The sequence below is a fragment of the Chamaea fasciata genome, unplaced genomic scaffold (assembly GCF_029207755.1).
Source record: "Chamaea fasciata isolate MVZ Bird 193981 ecotype frontalis unplaced genomic scaffold, bChaFas1.0.hap1 SCAF_7, whole genome shotgun sequence".
NCBI classification, from domain to species: domain Eukaryota; kingdom Metazoa; phylum Chordata; class Aves; order Passeriformes; family Sylviidae; genus Chamaea; species Chamaea fasciata.
This window is the reverse complement of record NW_027094092.1, coordinates 47,989,684-48,012,064: the sequence shown is the minus strand read 5'-3', so window position 1 is coordinate 48,012,064 and position 22,381 is coordinate 47,989,684. Positions and strand designations below refer to the sequence as shown.

The window sequence follows — 22,381 nt, the reverse complement described above, 5'->3', positions numbered from 1 at the left end:
TTTGGTAATGCAAGTACTGTCTTTGTGGACTGGACAATGAAGACAGCCTTGGGCCAGCCAGTAGAGAGGGCTCCACAGCAGATATGTATTCTGTCAGGTGGATATTATAGGTCTGGAGGGGGAGTGTATGTGACTGCTCTGCAAATACTTTGTCCAGGTCCTTCCTCAGCCAAGGCCGACATTTTGCTGCTTTGAGACAGTGCCATTACTTTCCTTTCAGAGTGCCCAGAATTACAGGGGAGTTTTGTAACAGCCTGAGAAAATGTTTCTATTGAGTGATGGTCTGCACTGCACTCAGAAGGGCATGGTTGGGGCTGCAGGCAAGGCATGCTAAGTACTTGCTGATGAAAGGAGCTAGGTACCTTTTAAAAGGAGCATTTTGAATAAAATAGTAGGAATACAATCACATTTTTAAAAAGGAACTAAGGTGTAAAACAAAGCAGTAGTGTAGGCATGCCTTACGCATTACTGTCCCCAAAAGCAGGCCCTGAGGTGGACCAGCTGCTGGCTTGGAGAACCTCTGCTGACCTCCCTGCTAGGATGATGAATCTTACCTTGAAGCCACCACCTCATTACAACAAGGATAATTGAAGCAAAGAGAAGCAGATTTTGAAAGTTTCAAAAATCAGTCCATGCTGACTTTCAACAAGAGGCTAATACAGATGGATGTCTGAACAGCAAAACATTTGTGTTTGTGTCCCTGACACAGTTTTCTCACTGTACTGAAGCATATTTTGGTCCACCTCAGAGTCATAGAGGGAATCCAGAATTAGCCCCAATGCTTGCATATAATTCTTTAGAGCACTCTCTCTTGTGGTACCTTTTGCATCAGCTGGCCCTGCAGCTCCACAGTGGAGTCCACTGCCCAGGGTTCCTCTTCTGTGGTGACCAAACCAAGGCTCAGAGAAAGCCTGTGAATGTAGGACAGTTTCTGAACTGCTGCCAAGTTCATTTGTGAGGAAAAAAACCACATTATGTGTTAACTACCTCTTCAGATCTGCTCTGCTTAGTACCATCTTGAAGCAGGTGCCCAAGCTGCATGATCAAAAATCTGAAGCCCCAGTGCAGGCCATAACACACTTCAGAAGATGCCTCAGCACTTGTGTGACTAGCTGGCAATAAGCTGGGGAGGTGTATGCAGTAGTACAGCTGCTCATGGCCATGGACCTCTCCTCTTCAGTGTGTGTTTGCAAATGGCTATTGTGCATGTTTGGGGACAAGAAACATTAAAGCCAGTTGGCCTGGCGAGCACTGACTCCTACCTTCTCTGCATGGCTACATCAGCATTTATCTGTGTCCTCAGACAGGGGTTTTTAAATCTATGTGAAATTTAACAGAAGTGTAAATATTTAATGCTGCTCACCTCTATGACTGAAGAAGTGCCCAGAACCACCAACAGCCTGACTGTCTTGGAACACCATGAGCAAATCTCTCACTTTCCCTGAAAGACTGCACTTCTGCCATTGGGCATTCTGGCTTATGCACTCATTCAGTTTAAATGCAGAGTTTTTGTGGCTGGCAAAAAAACAAAACAGGTTTTTCCATCAAGCCTCATCTGATTTTCACAAGTGTTCCAAGGGACAGCAGCAATTGGTACTCTAATAAGAAAAAATACAAAATCAAAATACTTACCAGCAAACTTTGGCTATATCTAAGGTGAGCATGCAGAGTTAAGCTGTATTCTAAAATTTAAAAAAAAAGAAAAAAAAAAGGAAAAAAAATGAAAGAAAGGTGTTGAGTCTGTAAATACCATCCAGGGAACCTATCTGCATGACCAAGGCCGTGGATCACAGCAGGTAAAGAATGACCTCTGAAAGCAGCATAGCTGGGGACTGGGAACTGCTGTGCTTCCACAGTTTTACATACACATCTCCTTGATTCTACAGTATCAAGGGGATTGTGCTGCCCCTTGCTGAGTAGACAGTAACAAGTCCTGCAAAATGTACCAGAGGCATAGAGAAGCTAAGCAGGCATTCTCCTGGCTGGCTGATCAAATCATGCATCTGAACAGCTCATCCATTCGTGAATGGTGGTAAACCTGCTCCCCAGCACTTATCTTCATCTTCCTTTGGAAGATTCTTGGGAAATACATCTTTATAAAAAGAGTGAGACTTGCAGTTTGAGACTGCCTTGATTTTCTACTGGTTAATATTTCTGAGTTACTCTCTTCCATTGTTTGCTACTGTTTGATTTATTTGAGACTAGGTTGCTGTATACATTACAGCAGTTGCATTTGTTCAGTGCTGTCCTTGGGCACTTGCAGTGATGGCACATATTCCATACAGCCTTTTCAAGTGCTGAATTAAGTACTTTTTAGATCTTGATAGGCTAAGGTGGTCCTTAACAGAGATACAGAAAGAATGATTTGATTGTGAGGAGACCATTCAATGACTTGCCACAGACCTAAAATTCACCATTCCAACAAGACTGAATGAGGTACCCTCTTTATTTATGAGGCCAAGAGGACTCATTGGCTGCAGAGTAGTGACCTCTGCTACTTCTACTGTGTAGAAATAAAAGATGAGATATTGGCATCTAAGTAGAGTCCAGTAAGCTGGACTGGAGTCCAGTCAGCATGACGGAGGACAAGCAGTGCTCCCTGCAGCTGTCACCCTGGTCTTCAGAGCTTAGTGCTGGGCAAAATTGTGTCTCCAGATGAACGGTTATATTCACCTCAGGTGGCACATAGGGTAGAGTAGCTGCTCTTGACACCAAAATATAATTTCCAATAAATATTTGCTTAGAAGTTCCATACCCTTTGGGATGTAACACTCTGCTCTACTGACCAGCCTGGGTCCTGTGGTCTTTGTTCTGTTTGGAGTGAAGAGGTGTGGACATATGCATACAAGGTCCAAGAACACTGGCTTCATCAGCATTCAGCTTTGTGCTTTTAGGTAATATGTATCTACAGCCATGTAATGTTTAACGGAGGAAAACGGCAGTACCAGTAAAGCAGCAAGAAACAGCACAGCCCAGTGAGAGCAAGAGCCTTCTGGATGTAAAGTAAGTACCCAGTTATCTTTACCTTAATGATTTTGACCCAGCTGAATGGTTTTTACCTAAGTGAGTCATAAAGCACACCTGCTTTCAAGGATGAAACCTAGTTTCTAAGTACTCAAATGACAGCTGAACTTAATTTCAAGAAATACTGAATAGAAAATTCTGGCAATTCATTATAGCAGCTCCACAGAGTATAACTCTGCTCTGAATATTTATCCCAAATAGCTCAAAAACATCTAGAATAAACATGCTTCAATAACAGAAGTATTCTTATTTTTCAACTGTCGATTTTATTTATCATTACTAATTTTTCCTAAAGCTAACAATCAGATAACCAAAACTGAAGTGAATGAGTAAATGTCCTGCTTACACTAGGATGGCCCAGACAGAATTCACAAATTGATTTTGCTATGACAATGTCCTCTGTAAATTCCAATTTACCCAGATCACATGGAGCAAAGCTGCAGAAAGACAAGCTGGCTCCTTTTCACCCAAATTTTAGTGGTCAGGGTGTTGCCCCAGGGTGAAGAAAATCCCAGTAAACATCTCATCTGCTCTGCTGAACCCATGCCTTTGGTGCCTTTACCATAGACTGTGGGGTAAGCAGGTAGCCTGTGATCTTCTGCCTGAAGCTGTTCTGTTTCAAGTAGGGCATTAGGTGAAGGCTATTTAGAGCTTTTCTAGTCACTGGTACCATATTTTTAATGGGAATAGCTCTTACTTGTTTTCTGACAGATTAAGCATCTTAGACACCACAAATCATCCCAGGATCTTCTCAGTCCAACTGGTAAAAGAGAAAGCAGTAAACAAACAGAGGCAAAAGGTGGCCACAGTCACTGGAAATGTCCAAGATGCCTTGATCCAATCCTGCTGCTGAGCACTAGTCTGGCCTTAGGCATATTTACCTTACAAAAGGATACTTTCCTGCTGATATGAAGCTTGGAAAGACAGGAGAGGCCAAGTCCACACAAATGGTCTCACCTTCCCATAACCAGATGTGGAATACACTCAAGAAGAAACTCATCTGGAAGACAAGTGACACATTAGTGTCCATTTAAAATAGACAAACATATTCTAATTTAATCAGGTATTGATGCAAAAAAAATTTACCAGCTCTTATGATTAGTCACTTTGTATGGTAAAATGAGTCATGAATAAGAGAAAATAGCAGTTTTGAATTCTGCAATCTCATATTGTTTCCCTTTGATATAGCAGTGTAGCACTGTCATTTAACATAAAGCTCATTCAAACCCTAATAGCATAATAATCCTAGGAGGTCTTAAGAGATAAGCACAAAAGAATTAATCAGAATGCTTCTAATGTGTTGCTTTGCCATAAAAAAAAAAATAAAAGAAAAGTGCCTTTTCACTTCTCTCCCTTGTACACTTATTTTACTTTAATACTCACGTGTTTCTTTCCCCACTAACAAGGAACTTTTGTAGCTAGAGTAAAGTATAACTGAAGTAGGCAGCAATGGAAGGAATTACAGGTAAACTCAGATGCACACAGATTTAAAACACGCTTCCATAACAAAGGAGGAGGTCAGGAGATAACAGTGATTTCCACTTGAAGGCAGTAGCAGACAGAAATAAAAGATGAGATATCGATTTAGCCAATCTCCAGCATCCCAGACCTTTTGTTCTTTGTCCATGTAGTATCTGTGAAGAATGATGGAGGCCATGCTCCCACTGTGCTTTCTGGTGGCCATGCTCCACCTCAGTGTCCACAGCCTGACCCAGACTGACCACCACACTGACCAGCCTGAAGCAACTGACCCCCAGGAGCAGCATTCCCATGAGGAAGACCCTCTTGACTCCTGCCAGAGGATAGTCTCAAGCAATACAGACTTCGCCTTTCAGTTCTACAGGCAAGCAGCCACTCAAGAACCTGACAGGAACATTTTCTTTTCCCCAGTCAGCATCTCTACTGCCCTTGCCCTTCTGGCCCTGGGCTCCCGAGGCAGTAGCCAGACTCAGGTGCTGGAAGGACTGGCCTTTAACCTCAGCAACATCCAGGAGGAGGAGATACACCATGGCTTGGGTCAACTCCTCCTCTTGCTGCACCGCCCTGGTAGCCAAGTGCAGCTGAGTATGGGGAACACTCTGTTCATGGACAAACACTTGAAGCCAACAAAAACGTTTCTGAAGGACATCAAAAAACTGTCTCTAGTAGCTTCCAGAATGCCACCGAAGCTAAAAAAGAGATCAATGATTATGTAAAGAATAAAACCCATGGGAATATAAACCAAATACTTAAGGACCTTGATCCAAACACTCTGATGATAATTGCTAACTACATTTATTTCAAAGGTAAGTTACATAGATGCTACTTACTGCATCTATTTAGTGCTGTTTCACCTGATATAAAGCAAGTACACCATTTCTGAATAATTTTTAAAATAATGTGTTTATATGAGACTATTATGAAAAAAAAAATGAGTTTTCAACACTGAAACTTCTTCCACATCTAAATTTTTCAAGCATATATTTAGACTTTGAAGCATAAAAGTTACCATATTCAGGTTCAGGGAATTGCCAGAGCACAACAGATCATGCATTGTTAAATTATCCTGTCAAACTTCATCTACTTATTATTTTAAAAATTAAAATGTTTTCACATTGTATGTGTGAAGTAGAAAACTAAATTCTGAAGATGATGATTAACAAAAATTGCCAAAAACTTTAATTTGCTTACAGTCCATGACTATTAAATGGGTAAGTACCTCTGTGGTTGGAGTCCATATGTTCTACACCTGGTCATCATTTTACATGTACCCCAAGAGGTATTTGAATGTATTGCTTTGGAAATTATTAACTTCTTCTTGGGTATTCATTTGTACCAGCATGCCAGACATACATGAGGTTTCCCACCCAGAAAGGAGTATTTGGAAAATATTTGGAAATTATGAACATTATGAAAAATTTTGCTGAATTTTTTTCAGAAAAATAAAAAAAAATATTTTATTTCAAATATTTTATAAATTTGGGTGCCCTAACCTCAGGTTCCCTAGTCTGAGTACCATACCAGAGTACATTTCTTTTCTGGAGGGGAAGGGAAAAGGCTTAAACTTATAAAATAACCAGAATACTGTGGAGTTTACATTCTATTATTTATTTTTCAAATCAAGCTATTTCTATTCAACATCAAAAGAAAAAAAGCCAAAAAAAGCATACTTACAGAATGGCAAGCTGTAATCCTTGTCTATTTGTTTAGTAAATGACCTGCCTTTATTACAAAACAAAATATCATAGAAAATTCAATTGAATAAACATCATGAGCAAACCATTTTCAAGACTAAAGACCTTGAGGCCCTATTCCATTTACCATACTGCAGTTATGTTCAGGTCCAAAAGTTTGTGTTTCTCTAGCATGTAAGCTTTTCCTTCCTTAAGCTTTTTACAAGAAGAAAAACATATAAAAAACATGTGAGGATCATAGCATGCTACCTTTTAAAAGACAGACATTCACTGTGAATCTTGCTTTACAAGCAATATTCTGAAAATAGACAGAAAATCCCTGGATTCTGGTCAGTTTTCATTTTCTTCAAATAAAACGGGATTAAGTTACTTCATTTAATTTATCTGACTTAGAAAGATGTTATACAACTCCATACAAAACTTAACCTGTGATATTTAATTGTTACAGAGACTAAGATATTTAATAAACCTGGAATACTTTTTATCTTCAAGTATAAGTGCATATCTTCAGATATGGTTTTATTTATTGTACATTTGTCTGGACTATATTACTATATCCTCACTGAAATAAGTATTCAGTTCCATTCTTTCTCTTTTGGTTTTAAGCCTACTGGGAAAATCCTTTCAATATTAAGGGGACTCACAAGGACTATTTCCATGTGAATGCAAAGACCTCAGCTGAAGTGGAGATGATGATTCGAGATGGATTTTATAAAGCATTCTCTGACAGGAATCTGTCTTGTGAGGTGGTGCAGGTTCCTTACAAGGGAGATGTTGCAGCATTGTTTATCCTGCCCAATAAAGGAAAGATGAAACACCTGGAACGTGCCCTAACAAAAAACACTGTTTCTAAATGGGAGAGATCTCTTCAAAGACGGTAAATATAGTATTTGGCTTTGATGTTCTAGGTAGTCAGAATCCAAAGTCTGAAAGCTATGGTCAGGTTTTACAGTTACTATCTTGTATTTTTGATGGGAGGTTTAAACAACAGAATAACTATAAACCATCAGACCAAATGATTTGATACTTTCAGCAAAAATTTGAATCAGCATTGCCTTGTGATGAGAGATCTCTGAGGTAGGAAATTGAATTCTTTTTACCCCATACATTTTTTAGTTGATACTAAGTGCCTCCATTTCCCTTGTCTCAAGCAAAATACTTAGAGTGGTAATACCATGGCACAGCAGTCAGATCCCTTAAACGGAATGGGGTGTGAATTCCAAAAGCAGAACCTTCAAGGTTAGAAAAAGAATGCAAACTTTGTCCCAAAAATGCTGGCAGCACTACTGTTTACTGTCTCATAAAGTGACTGTGTTGCAGAATCATACAAGAAATATGAACTCATGTCTTTCTCCTTCCCTACTTTTCTATCCTCCAGATCAGCATCTTCCTATCTGATTTTTCTTGCCATGTTTTTCAGATGAAAAGACTAGCATTTTAGCACATAAGAACCACCATCAAGTAAGGAATCTTCAGTCCAAGGCATGCTCTGATTGCAATAATTACCATAATTTACTTTTGAATTGACAGGAGGATGGAATTGCATATTCCAAAACGATCCATTTCAGGCACCTATGACTTAAAGAGGATGCTAATGAATCTGGGTGTAACTGATGTGTTTTCTAATTGGGCTGATCTGTCTGGAGTCACAGGAAACCCTGATGTGAAGGTTTCAAAAGTAAGTTTATCAGCAGAAACAACCATCCGTAGATTCCTTAGCAGCCTTGACCTAAGCCCAACTCTGGAATTTTACTTATTGCTAGGGCTGGCTGATACTGTGAAATAGAACATTTAGCTGATGAAGTCCCTTTAAACTCCCTCAGACTTCTCCAATACCTGGAGATAAGGATATTTTCTTTTGTCTGACAAAGAAAGATGGAGGGTAGATGGAAGGGTGAGTTTTAGCATTTAACCAGGAAACTAAACATAACTTATTTTCTGCCTGTAAAAGGAGTGCCTATGGGTAACTGTGTTGTGCATGTCTTGCATCAGCATATCCACCAAAAAAGTAGCCTTTTTCTAACATGCATTCTATAATTTTAAAGGATGTAGAAACTGCTGTTACCATTGAAGGCCCTGTTGAGTGCTAACAATGTAAAATGGACCGGACTTTCCCACTTGCTGAAAATACTGTGAAAATAAAAACTAACATTTTTACAGCCATTCTGAAAACACTTACAATTTTCTTACATTTTGGGGCTAGTAAAAGAAAAGATTAAAAATGCCCAACAATAATTTAACAAAAAAAAATGGTATCAAGATTGAATTTCTACCTGGCTGAACTGTAATGCATGTGCTGTTAGGAATCGTTACAGAGCAGTTCTGGAGCCCCATTTCCTTTCCCTTTGAAACTGACATTCCCTGTGAATTTTCTTGGCTATTTTACTTTCACCGAATTCCACAAGGTGCTCAGTTGCTAAGGTCTGCATTGATACACTTGTGGTGAGGAACACTGAATGTGGAAATATTTGCTTATTGAGACAAGACTGCTAAAAACCCCACAATGGACTGTAGCATCCTTCTTCCTGGTTCCTGGCTTAACAGCAATTTTTGTGAAAGGCAGTAGTTAAATTAAATTTGTGTTAAATTCGTGTTAATTTGAACAATTTCACACATCATCTTCCACATACATTAATTCTTGCTGTATTTTATTGTAGGCTACTCACAAGGCCCTGCTGAAGACTCATGAGAATGGCACAGAGGCTGCAGCAGCCAGCAGCATAGATTTTCTTCCTCATTCTGCTCCTCCCATTCTTAAATTCAATCATCCATTCTTACTGTTGATCATTGATCAGTATACTCAGAGCATCCTCTTCATGGGAAAAATTGTAAACCCAACTGAAAAGTGACTGGTCAGTGGCTGGTATTATTGATTTGAATTGCATTTTATGGAATTATTGTCCACTGTGATTAAAATTATATCCCAGCAGTTACTAAAAATTTTCTTTTTCCAAAGAAATCAGGAAAGACTACAGTCATTCTTAGAAACATTCTTTTTGCTTTGCTCTTCCATAGAAAATAATCACTGAGATATACCTATTAGTGAATTGTGAAGAATTTGACAAATCAGCCTTTTAGTGATCATGTCATCTTTCAAAAGCAAGGTAATATCCAACTGAGAGACTCACTGTAAGTAAATAAAATTTGAGTGGAATGAATTTTCTGCAACCCACAAGTTGGTTCCTGACATTGTTAGGGTTTCCAGTAAAAGGAAGGCATAGCTGCAAATTACACACTGGGAGAGTCAGGGACTTTAGACCAGGCCTAGGCACTTCCTTTGATGGTCAAGTCTTAGTCCATACTCTCCTTTAGGACATTCAAACTGATGGCATCCACCCACATTGTGTTGGCTTCTTTGAGCTGGCCATTAACGTAACAAACTCTACACAAACATCCCATGTGGAAGCAGTGCTGGGGAATGTTTTAGTTGGCTGGATATCCAAAAGTTTTTACTGGCATTGCATTATATAGATTAAATCTTGTATTTCTTGTAAATAGGGGTCCTTTGTGAGTGGATGCTCAAAAGGGATAGGATATGAGTACCCGGAAAAGGAAAAAACAAACATTGAGATTAATCCTGTCTCCAGAGTTTACATCCATACTGGTAAATAAAGTTCTATAAGATCTCTTCTCTAACCATGAGGTCAACTGGCTTATCACAGTTAGTATCCACATTGCTTAACTCTGACCCTGCAAGTCATCCCATCTGCTTACTGGAAAAGTCCCTTGGCCTGTGCTGACTCCAAACACAAGCACTTGTTTGGAAGAATCATATGGTGGTACATGTCTGAAACTGTACTAAAAGTACAAAAATTTAAGTGTCTGCAGGCTGATGGCCAGGTCTGTTTCCCAGAACTGCTCTGAGTACTGGGACAAATGGGGCCAGAGTGAACAACAGAGGAGTGGGGAAGTGTCCCTTCATCACTCAGCCCTATAAGCTCCCCCTTTGCTGGCAATCTGAATTTTTTTGATTAACGCTATGTTCCAGGTGATGCTGATAGGTCTTCACAACAGCTTCTCAGAAATGAGGGAACTGGAGACCCTGATGTAGAATAAGACTAGGCAGTTCAATAAACGCCCTTCAAAATTACTTCAAGTCACACTGTGAGACTCCCACATACTTGGCACAGATGTGTTTGGGTGGTCTCTCCTCATTAGTCCTGTTCATTTGCTGTAATTGTGTATGCTTATTTTCACAGTAAATGTGAGTGGTTTTTTTCAAATGGCTGCTCCTCATTAAGCATTTGTGGTGTTACTTAGATGACACTACAATGCTTTGATGATGCAGATACCAGAAACATTTCAAAGCTGAGCACATGGAAACTACCATGAAGTATAAAATAAAAAAAGTTTAATTCTATTTTGTTGTAACATAAATGAACTCAAATGCAATTTAAAATGTGATACAACTTACTGTGGAAGCGTAGGCACTGTCCATCACCTACATCCCCTTTCCTCCTTTAAAATATCGAATCCAAGATTTTTGTTATGATCCAGAAAGTCTGTCACTAGTTCAAGGACCCAGCTGCTTGCTAAGTGTGGCCTGATACTGCAAACTGGAATGAGCTGGCAGAAAAAGGCCATTGTAGAGTCTCCCTTGGCAGGTGGACCCCTTATTGAGAGAGGCTCTGCACTCAAGGCCAATATCATGCAGCTGTCCTTCCAACAATTGTGCAGAGGCAGGCAGAGAGAGCAGGTAGAGATGGAGGTGATAAAGGGCATAGCTCCCCACTCCTCAGGCCTGGCAGTAATGTTAAAGCAGAGCATCACTGCAGTAATACAATTGCCAAATTAGTGTTGAGCCAGAGAGATATAACCAAATCCCAGGTGATCAATTCATTCTCAAAGACAGTGCCAGACCAAAGGGAAACTCATATTTTTTGATTGCTAGAAATTTTTAGAAGTTATTTTAGTGACAAATCAGAATGACGAATGTGGCCATAACCTGATAGAGTAATAACTACAGAAGTTCTCAAAGGGCCAGATGGATTAATTTAGGAGTTGTTTTCGGCATGGTACCCAGATATGAAATCTCTTTACAATTTCACTTTTTCTTTATCCATGACTGCATGAAATGCTCCTTTGCTGCATGTGAGCCTCTTGTCCTCAACTGTCAACAGCTCAGTGGACACAAGCAGAGTAAGAAAACTAAGTTCCACAGGAACACCAGGCCCACAGTGGAGAACCTTTTGGGTGCTGCCAATGGATACTCCTCAGAAATATTCACTCTTCCTTACAGTTTTACAGACAACTGACTGCCCGAGAACCTGGCAAGAGTGTTTTCTTCTCCCTGGTCAACTTCCCTAATGCTTTTGCTCTGCTCTCCCTGGTCTCCAGAGCTACCAGTCAGGCTCAGGTGCTGGAAGGGATGGCCTTTAACCTCACCGGCACTCAGAAAGTGTAAGAGACATTCCAAAGATCCCTCATCTGCCTCATGACCCCCATCAAGGATGAAGATTGAAGCCCCTCAAGGACTGAGACTGAGACCCTTAAAATTCTAACACAGGGACATTTGCCTGACTGAAGTAGGATGTTTGCCAAGTGTTGCCTGCAGGTGTGTTCGCTGGACCAAGACTGGTTTCCCATGGGAACCAGTCCTGAAACAATGGGTCCTGCTCGCTGCTGGGACTGGTTTGTCCTGTTAGCAATTGGCAAGTCTGTACTTGTTAGTGTCCTGTACCTGTTCCCTCGACATACTGTCCTGATCCCCCTCCCTGGCAGACCTTGAAAAGACTATAAAGACCCCTGAGTTAACCAAAGACTTCGAGATCTCCCCACGGAAGAAGACGGATCTATCAGCCAGACCATGAGGATTTCATCTCTCTGTTGGTAGCTGTTACGCCCACTCTTTCTCTCTCTCTCTCTCTCTCTCTCTCCCCTTTATTTCCTTTCAAATCCTTCTGTCACATTTGCTGTTGGCACTCAGTAAAGGTGCATTTGTTTTGATTAATACTGAAATCCCCTCTGTGTGGTTTTAGCACTCTCAGATCAGTTAACGAACCAACGCAACCCCTGCTTGTATTAGCCGTTCATGACAGGAGGGCACAACAATTTTCTTTTTCTGTAATTTATTTGAATTCTGGGAGTTACACATGCCATATTGAAGTTCTTGTACCATTGTCATTAATTCAGGGTCTTGGTTTGTAGTCTACTACTTGAGTTTGATGTATCTTTTGAAAAAAGAAATTCAAGTTAAGATACATTTTGAGAGAAAAATTTTAGTCTTGAATTCTACCTACTATTACTTATTTTCACCCATTTTATTTGAATGCATTTTATAACACTTCTAATAACTAGTTTTAAAAAGCTTTGGTAGTGTCAGATATGTCTACAACTCTACTATCTTCAGCTGGGAACTTAATGGAAAATATATCAGAAAAATCTGAGATGAGCTGTCAGTGACAGATTACCCATATTGAACGTTACAATGTTGGCTGATTGACTCCAGTGGAATTCACATCAGGCCTTAAATGCTTGTATGCTCTTGGAAACACTTTTTCATTCAATGCTAGGAAATTAAGTACGGACAAAGTAGAAAATATAAAATATTATTTTGTGAACACTGATGAAATAATCATCTGATATAAAATGTCTGTTATGAGAGAAGGAATCACACCTGATAATAAAAGGCTATTTTCTTCTGAGATATAACACAGAAGGGAAAAATAGAGTATTTGGCTCTGGTTATACAGCTTTCTTCCAGCAGACTATGAATTTATTTGAAAATTCAGTTCAAAGATTCCTATTGCACTGGTGAAAGAAGCTGACAACAAAGTAGGAAAGGTCTTGTTTCTATTACCAGTTCTGTCACAGACTTTTGCTTAGCCTTCATCTTTTTTTTCTTTCTGTTAGTCATGCTGGTTTTTGAAACAGGAGCCTAAAGCACTTTCATTATTTGAGGAGAAAAGGATGAAATATTTGTAAGACATGGAGAGTATATTTGGGATGCCCTCTACAGAAAAAGATAAAATTACTGAAAGGAGTTGATTTTTATTCTACTTACACCAGTTTTGCAATGATACCAATCTCCTGATTTTAATGGAGTTACATATGTCAAGGGAGTTACATATGTCAAGAAGTTAATTTAGATGAACTTTTGTAGACATGCCTTGAATGATACATATTTGTAGGGAAACAAGAAACTGCTGCACGAGGATTTATGTACACAATTATCTTGCTGACCTTTTGTTTTTACAGTCAGAAATCCTTTGCCCTGGAAAGCCCTCAAATATAACTTGCAAAGCCAGCATATAATAATCAGATGACCAAGCAGCAAGAGAAATAAGTTAATGATATGGGATGAAACTGCTCCTATAAGGAGGAACCAAGACACATTGCAAAACTGAGCCGAGTCACTGGCAGAGAGTACGGAGAGAGATAATGAAATCATTCCTTAATTCCTTCCATATAGACCATTATCAGGCCATGTTTGTCAGTCCTTTATATTACTCCCCTGGTTCCTGGAGCAAGAGTCCCCCTGTCCCAGCCACCGCTTATCTCAAAGCATCCAGCAACTCCACCCTCTCTTCTGTGCAATTCCCCTAGATGCCTCTCCTTTTGCAAAACTACACCAAATTTCTAGTTTGGCTTTGCATTTCCCCGTGTTCTGGGGACACAGCCATTTTCAACAACAGGAATGTGCAGTGAAGAAACCAACTGTTTTCCTCTCCCTGTGCTTTCACAGACTTGCCACCTACCTCACATGCAGGTGTTACCTTTGTGTGGTGATTCACCTTCATTTTCCATTGCCTTCAACAGAAGCAACATAATAGGCTCCAAGAGCCTATTTCTGGCACCCATGACCTAAGGGTGATTTTCAAAGGACTGGATGTGACTGATGGATTCATTAACCATACTGATCTGTCTGGAGTTGCTGGGAAGGTGATTCTTTGAAAATGATTATTTGTGGGTCTGCTGTAACTGCTGGTCTTAACCTTTGTCCAGGAAGACACTTGGGCCAGGGTCAGAGGATCTGGTGCCTGGAAGTTGTGAGCAGGGACAGAAGCAACTTTCCACTCTCTCCCTGACACGCTGAGTGCTGCTGCATCTCCTGGGAGAAAGGAGAGGAATCACTGCTGCAGCTTTGCTGTTCCCAGAAATTCATTTCAAGAAACAGTGACATCCCTCAAATAGTTGGCCAAGCATTAGGACTAGCCTGAAAGATTAATGCTATCTATGTAGGCAGGCCTAGGCTTGAGAAAAATATCTTGTCTTTGCTAGAGTTAAGCAACAGCATACTTGCTGCTCCTGAGACTTGGTCATTTCACATAATTCTGCAATAAATTTCTTGCACATATCATGAAAAAAAAACCCTCTCTGTAGGAATATATTCTGACCAGCCCTGCCTCTGTTTTGTAAGAGAGAGTAGTTACATAGCAATAACAATGATGGTTGATTCCCATGTGTAGATAATTTGTAAGTTTACCTGGGGTGAAATCATGTGCATTCAACGGAAATAATTAGTCATTGCTAATTAGGATAAGTGCCATGCACCTCATCCTTAATTAACCTCCTAAATAGCTAAACTGTGCCTGTTTCAGCTTCCTCTGAGAGGGATCCCAGTGTAAGATATGTATGATATGTATGATATGTATGTAATTCAAGCTCATCCTATGCATAGATAGCACAAGGGGTTAAGATCTTTTCTCCCAAGTTAATATTTTGCTGTGGAAAAATCTGCCTATTTCATTCTTCCATTTGTTTTCTTATTCTGGTTATTTTTCAAGACATTCTATGCTTTGCTTTCCACTTTGGTAATTTCTAATACTCGTCAAAGGTCCCTCAAAAAGCTAACCAGTGTTCTGAGCCCATCAAATAATGCCATTTAGGGTGGAGGGTGGAGGGTGGAGCTGTACCTGAACAAACTTGCTGCTGCCTTGGGTACTCAATTAGATGGCATTGTTGCATTAGGGTATCCTGTGCAGAAAGTTCAGTGGTACAGGGAATCCATGTTTTTTGGCCTTTTCTTAGCTTTTCAGTTTCAGGAACTCATTTACCATGGTTACTGGTAAAGCTCTTTTATTTACAGTTTAGTTTGAGGCAACAAAGTCCCTGGTCTTTCTCTCCCTTTAGAGCCCTAGGTGCTGGCATCATTCTGGCTGTGTGATGGGAAAAAGACATTAAATATTTGATATCCAGGAAAAAGTAGTTTACTCAATCTTTGCTTTGCGAATAACGCTTATTTGCCCTGTTTAATCTTTACCAGTGGAGTAAATACTAGGAATACTAATAATAGGAAGAAAATGAATAGGAGGGAAGAAGCACTGTGAAAGAAAAGTCCAGCACAGTAAGTACCATATTATTCCTTCTTAGAAGTCTTTGAATTTATGCCGTGTGTGATCCCTGCTATTTACTGCTGAGATTAATTTGTTTTGTAAAGTAATTGGAGATTATTTTAGCTTCTGGAAGCATGTTCTGAATGTTTGAGGCCGAATTCATTCAGTGATCCAGCTCCTAGCTATAGTGACAGGAAAACAGGGATAGGAGGTCCAAAATGAATACCCAACAATCAATACCAAGATGAAGAACAAAACCTTGTCTCTGAACCCAGAGGAATAAATTTAGTTGAAATCTCAATGTCTCAATTATTCCAGGCTGATGCAGGGCTAAATGCAGGGCTAAATGAGAGTTGCTTAATGTCTAGTGTGCTTAAAGACCAGCCTACTAGCAATCATGTGGTCTAGAAGAGAAATCATTCTCTCTCAAAGGCATATTTTGGTAATTATGAAACTAATTGTTACCAGAGCAAAATGAATTATCAAGAGCTAGAATGCCTTTTTTTTGTGATTCAGTGTTTATACCCAGAATTTTAGACATGCTGAGCATAGCTCCCATACTCAGCACTTCAACAGCTTGTATCTCCAGTCTTTCATAATGGACATCCAGGAAAGGGGAAACCTGGGAATAACAACTCCCCATAATAAGTCTGGTGCATGACCTGAACCTGGCAGCCTGAGGCAGATTCTGGGTAGAATCTCATTCTCCAGAATAAGTACACAGTTGCTATGAACAGTATTCAGATCATCTCTATTTTCCTGAGGGTCTGCTTGCTTCATGGGTTTGAGTTTCTGCCATTTGAGATAATTTAGGTGAGGCACTATATGGAGAGCATTCTTCTCCAATATGTCACAGGGTTCTTCCTCCAAAATGGCAGAAGAGAGACTGTGGGCTTATGCAGAATTTGCTTATGTCAGTTGAAGGAAAAGGAAAGGTAGTCAAATTACATATACACAGCAAGGCAGATTCCACTGTAGCTCTTCCTAAGCTCTTGAGTCTTAAGCTTTGCAACTTTATGGATAGCTTATGTGCAGTACAGAGTGTCTAAAAAATTTTGTCAATTTAGCCTTAATTTGCTGAAACACTTAAGATAAAATCTTGAAATAATATAGGTCTTGAGTCAGAGCTGTTATATAAGAGGCAGAAATATATTGACAGTTTAAGAGCTGAGCATTTAAGTGGATTTTATACACTGGTATAACTGACTATCTCTGCAGTTCTTGAAAACCAATGTCCTAACAAGACCAGGGATACCACAGGAACATATCAGCAAAAGTTGCTCCCTCTGCCAAAGTACTTACCAGATAGATGGGTGCCAATACATGAACTCAGCCATGTAGCCCAAGGCACTTAGGAATGCACTGAGGCCATGCCAGTCAGAAGCAGGAACTATTTCACACATAATACTTCAGGAAAGCTGATTCTTCCCTGGCAATACCACATTGTCTTATTTCCTTTGCTCCATGGTCACAGACTAAGAGAACTGACTATAAGTAGACTGTCCAGAGGCCAAGTAGAAGAGTATTTCCAAGAAGAATAGTAGTTTTAATGACTGACATCTGAAAATCAGTATCTAGAATACAAAATCTTTTTATCCAGTAAAGAAAAACTTCTCTAGATCTAAAAGTTGCCCTGTTTTTTTCTTAACAGAACTGTTCAGGACAATGAAGTCTGCACTGTATTTGTGTTTGTTGCTTCTTGGACTTCAAGTCCAGGGTCAACAGCAGGAACAGCAAATACACCATCCCCCAGAAGACCAGTCCCAGGCTGATGGTGAAAACTTGCCTCATGTCAAGCTAGCCCCCAGCAACGCTGCCTTTGCATTTAAGCTTTACAAGCAGATCAGAGATGAATCTGGCAACAAGAACATTTTCTTCTCTCCTTTGAGTATCTCCACTGCCTTTACAATGCTCACCCTGGGGGCCAGATCAAACACGCTCAGAGAGCTGTACAAAGGCCTTGCCTTCAACCTGACACAGGTGGGGGAGCAGGAGATTCATGAGGGATTTCAGCATATCCTCCAGCTGCTGAATGACCCTCAGCGAGAAGTCCAACTGAACATGGGCAACACCCTGTTTGTAGATAACAAAGTGGAATTGCTTCAAACCTTTGTGGATCATGTCAAAAATTTTTATTATGCTGAAGCTGTTTCTAGCAACTTCCAGAATCCAGAGGCTAAAAGGCAAATCAATAAGTACGTGGAAACAAAAACACAGGGCAAATTTGTTGATTTAGTCAAGAGTCTTGATCCAGAAAGCGTGATGGTTCTCATTAACTACATTTTCTTTAAAGGTGAGTGACAGACATGGTTAGCAGCTATAAAAAATAAGCTCAGGAAGTTCTAAGAAACAAAACTTTTTCACATTGTGAACACATTCTATAATCTAATTCAAAACATCTCTTTCTATTTTTAAATTACACAGGAAAATATTTGAAAGATAGGAAAGAAGAATTATTTTCTATATGAGAAATTTTAAAAAGAATGAAAAAATAAAAGAACCAGCAGAAGTACTGATCAATGTCATATAAATTTTAAACCAGGTTCAGAGCTGAAGATATTCAGAAATTATAATCATTTGTTGAAAGGCACAGGTGTTTGGCTGTGCAGGACATGGTCAAACACAGATGACATTTGCAGGAGAAGAATAAGACTGAATCTTGTATAGTTGGAGTCTGTGAAAGATTTTCCATTATCTGAACAGGCAAAGGCTCTGTTTTCTGCTGCAAGCTTCAACCTATAAATTTCTTTTCCTTTTTCTTTTCCATTGCAAGCCTCAACCTACACTTTTCTTGTGTGATTTTTATTAAAACCATTGAAAAGAGGTGAGGCTTCCTTCTATGGCCAGGGAATAAGCATCCTTAAATTGAGGTAGGCTTGTTGCTGTCTCTACAGTTCAAGTATATTAGTTTAAGCATTAATTAATGTGACATGCCTTTATTAGTCCCTTTTTTTTTTCTTTTTCGATTCTATACTCATTCTTTTTTTCAAAGGCTCCTGGGAAAGACCTTTCAACAGTTTCAACACAAGAGATGATGACTTCTTTTTGGATGCCAAGAATTCTGTTAAGGTCCAAATGATGCATCAAAACAAGGACTTTAATGTCCACAGGGATGAGAATTTGTCTTGCTGGGTAGTAGAAATCCCATACAAAGGAAATGTTACTTCATTGTTTATTCTGCCTGATGAAGGGACAATGAAACAGGTGGAAGATGCTCTGCTAAAAGAAACAGTGTCTAGCTGGTTGAAATCACTTGAAGAAAGGTAATATTTTAATTGTGGCTTTGTTTAAATATTGAAAAGGCCAAAACTACTCATCCAGGAAAGGTAAAGCTTAAGATACCATGATGTACAGCTCTGTATATCTCTAAGTACAGCTCTGAACAACAAGCACTACTCAGTTTCTTTACCTCAGACAAGCTATCATGTGATTTCATGCCAAAGGGGAACCGTCTCAGCTCCCCCAGTCACAGCTCCCAGTTGTGAGGATCCTGCACATGGATAGACTGTCCTCAGGAACCTGCTTTCAGTAGGAGGAATCCAGTTAAAAAGAAAATACAATTTGTTTTTCCTCAGTCTGCATGATACTTTCCAGTCAGTCACTTCCATAAACCATCACTCTACCCCTGCACCCCTGCACCACATATCAGGCTGGTGGGACAGGTACCTCAGTTTCTGCTTCTCTAACATGAGATTTATCACTGTCTTAGAATGCCAAGCCTTAGCTCCATGGGTACTTGGGATGGATATATTATGGATATATATATGGACCTGCAAAGATATTGCTCCAAAGGAACTTGCAATAACAAACTCACTTCTTTTTTTTTTTTTAATTTTGAAAGAGAGATCTACTTGGATCTTCCAAAATTCTCTGTCTCCAGTTCCTATGATCTTAAGAGCCTGTTTAAGAAAATGGGTGTGACAGAGGTGTTCAGTGATCAGGCTGATCTCTCTGGACTGGCAAAAAATCTTCCTGTGAAGGTTTCCAAAGTAAGTATTCAAGCAGGGATGGTAATCAGGAGATTTTTCTGCCTTGTTTACATACAGGTTTAATCCTACCAACACCCCTGGAGTGTGTTCATTGCTTAATGGTGGAAATAAAGGAAGGAAAAGGTTAGGCATTAAATGGCTGTTGTTCCTACAGTTTAATATTAAATTGTTTACTGCACAGTGATCCTACAAATATAGCTGAAAGTCTGAAGAAGAAAACAACTGGAAGACATAGCAGGAATAATTTCACAAAAATTGATGTTAAAGAAGTAAGGCATGACAAGACTAATAGTTATGACATAGGTCTGGGATTAGTCATTCTTATACTATATGCACCTTTCATTGTTACACTGTCTGAGCACTTCAGAATTTATATGATCAACAGACTTGTGGGACAGGAATAGCCCTATTTCACAAACAAGAAATGAGTACACAGATAAGCAAAATGATTTCTCTAGATTCCCAAGGAGTATATGCCTCGTGTCATGATGGAGATGAGCCTTCCCTCTATTCTTCACTTGTGAGACTACCTCTGGAGCTCAACACATCCAGTCTGGGGCTCCTGAATACAAGAGACATGTGGGCACCCTGTGAGTCCAGTGGAGGGTGAGCAGGATATGGCTGAAGAACTGCATTCATGAGGAGAGGCTGGGAGAGCCAGAGTTGCCAGTCAGGAGAAGGGAGGGTGAAGGGGGGCTCTTACACTGCCTACAGATATTTCTTAGAAAGGTGCAGACAAGATGGACATAGACTCTTCTTGCAGATGAACTGTGATACATCAAGGGACAACACACAGAAGATGGAAAATTCTGATTGGGTATTATGTTAAAAAAATCACCATGAAGGTGATCAGAAGAAGTATGCGTTACTAATGAAATTCTGTCCTTGGAAATAATCAAATCCTGAGTAACCTCATCTGGTGTCAGAGGTGACACAGAGCAGGGGGGTTGATGGCATTCAATGGCCTCTAGAGGTCCTTCCATCATATATTATTTGTGATTCCTCACATTCCTCCCTATGTCATGTGGAAACATATGGAATGTAGATATGGAACTAATGCCTGGAAAGCCAAGTAAATTGATGAAGGGTAAGCAGAGACTCATGAGAGGAAATTTTAAAAGTGTTGCAGACAATGAAGGAAGAAAACAGAGAGTTGTCCAAACACAATGAAATCACTCATGTGAATTCCTAAACATGAATTTGCTATACCTAACACAGGAAGCCCTGAAAAATCTTATCCTTGGGCTGTGTTACAAAAAGACACTCTATAAAGCTTATCGCTATTGTTTTTGCGGAGAGAATTATTTTGTTTACACAGAAATTGATACAAAATGAAAAATTTCTTCTGTTGTGTTCAGTATTAAGGACAAAATCTTACTCTGAGGAACAACAGAATAATAAATATCCTCTATGTTGCTCAGTCTCTGGAAGCAGGCATGTTTGACTCTGATTGTTGAAGAAAACTTTTCCTGAACTCAGAGCAAACTTTGCTTGTCTTCCAAAGGCTGGACACTAGTAAATTTTTCACACCAGTTCTGCATTCATTCTGTGTTTTCTTTTAAGAGCTACCTTCTCACAATGTTAAAACAAGTAAATTTTCCCTCAGCTGCTTCTCTCTCTTCTGCTCCTAGATTATAATCTCTGTTTTCCTTTCAGGCAATTCACAAGGCCACGGTGGATGTTAGAGAGAATGGCACAGAGGCTTCTGCAATGACCATGATAGAAATATCAGTGATGAGTATGCCGTTTCCTGCTCCTCCTCACATCACCTTCCACAGGCCCTTCCTGATGATGATTATTGACAAAAACACTGATGGAGTGCTCTTCCTGGGGAAAATTGTGAACCCAGCTGCTAAGGAAGAGTAGGCCAGAGCACTTATGCTCTCCAGTGCAGAGAGGAGAGCTCATGCACATCCCAGGAATTTGTTTGCAAAGTAGGATTAGAACTGATCAGATGCATAATTAAAAACAAACAAACAAACAAAAACCCTGTCAAGTTCTTCTTTACTTCAAAACAGAGATTTGAATACAAACATTATGGGCCACTTTTACAAAATTACTCAGCCCAAGTAGAAAGCCATAGGTTCTTCAACAGATATACATTTTCTGTATAGTTATCATGGTGTCAGGGTTTTTTGGATGCAGATACAACTTCCTGCTATTGGCTGGGAAACTTCCTGTATCTCCCATTTCCTGTCCTCACCTCACAACCCACAAGTCTATCCTTTTCAGCTGGGGAACCCTTCTTTCCCTCCCTCTCATTCCACCTTGAATCCCAGAAGTCTCCTTCATCTTTGAAGTCCTTCCAGGGAAAGGGAAACAGAGACATAGAGCTATTATACCTTTCCTCTCCTAGATGGTGAATGATCCTTGATAAAGAGTGATCATTTTCCTTCTAGCTTGACATCTGCCTTCTACCAGCTTCAAACCTCACTCCTTTCTGCACTTCTCACTATTTGCTCCAGAATTAGGGGCCCAACATTTCTGGCAAGGCAAGAATTTGGCTTTTGTGTCAGTGAAAGCTGCACAAAATTGCACATATTATCATCTTTAATGGTCTTGTGCATGCACAGTAAAGCATAGGATCTCTAGGAGAACCAGATGTGGCAAAACCCATCCTCTGGTTCCAGACACTGGTGACTGCAGCTGGAGGACATGTCTCTGTTGTCCATAGCTGATTATATTGACCTTCAATCACTTCAGCGAGCTCAGGCTGCTGAGTGCCTCCAAGAGGATTCTCTCCATTAAGTTGATGTTCAGGGTGCAGAAAGGTGACTTGGGCACCTTCCTGAGTGCTGAGTAAGCAGAAGCCAACATTACCAACAGCAACATGTGAAGGGAAAGTCTTGCTGCAGCAGGTTAATTTTATTAACTAGCAATTAAAAATAGAGTAGGATAGTAGTAAAGACTTAGTTGAAAA

At 39.9% G+C, this 22,381-nt stretch overlaps 1 protein-coding gene and 1 pseudogene across 6 annotated transcripts; both read left to right on the top strand.

Annotated features, from left to right (window-relative positions):
- The first annotated feature begins 2,991 nt into the window (after positions 1 to 2,991).
- Positions 2,992 to 9,057, top strand: LOC136292686 (alpha-1-antitrypsin-like; annotated as a pseudogene).
- A 1,901-nt stretch (positions 9,058 to 10,958) lies between these two features.
- On the top strand, positions 10,959 to 21,448 carry LOC136292684 (alpha-1-antitrypsin-like). Of its 6 annotated transcripts, none has more exons than XM_066188732.1 (6): positions 10,959 to 12,026; positions 15,403 to 15,483; positions 17,124 to 17,765; positions 18,465 to 18,735; positions 19,314 to 19,461; positions 21,118 to 21,448. In XM_066188732.1, the coding sequence occupies exons 3-6, from the start codon at positions 17,138 to 17,140 to the stop codon at positions 21,325 to 21,327; spliced, it is 1,257 nt and encodes a 418-aa protein (XP_066044829.1). In that variant the 5' UTR covers positions 10,959 to 12,026; positions 15,403 to 15,483; positions 17,124 to 17,137; the 3' UTR covers positions 21,328 to 21,448. The 6 variants fall into 6 exon arrangements, with proteins under 6 accessions (XP_066044829.1, XP_066044831.1, XP_066044828.1 ...); XM_066188734.1 differs by lacking the exon at positions 10,959 to 12,026 and adding an exon at positions 14,006 to 14,078; XM_066188731.1 differs by lacking the exon at positions 10,959 to 12,026 and adding an exon at positions 14,709 to 14,760.
- Positions 21,449 to 22,381: the final 933 nt, after the last annotated feature.

Coding starts and splice junctions, on each gene's coding strand:
- LOC136292684 (XM_066188732.1), top strand. CDS start 17,138: ATGAAGTCTGCACTGTATTTGTGTTTGTTGCTTCTTGGACTTCAAGTC. Junction 17,766..18,464: donor TAACTACATTTTCTTTAAAG/GTGAGTGACAGA, acceptor TTTTTTTCAAAG/GCTCCTGGGAAAGACCTTTC. Junction 18,736..19,313: donor TTGAAATCACTTGAAGAAAG/GTAATATTTTAA, acceptor TAATTTTGAAAG/AGAGATCTACTTGGATCTTC.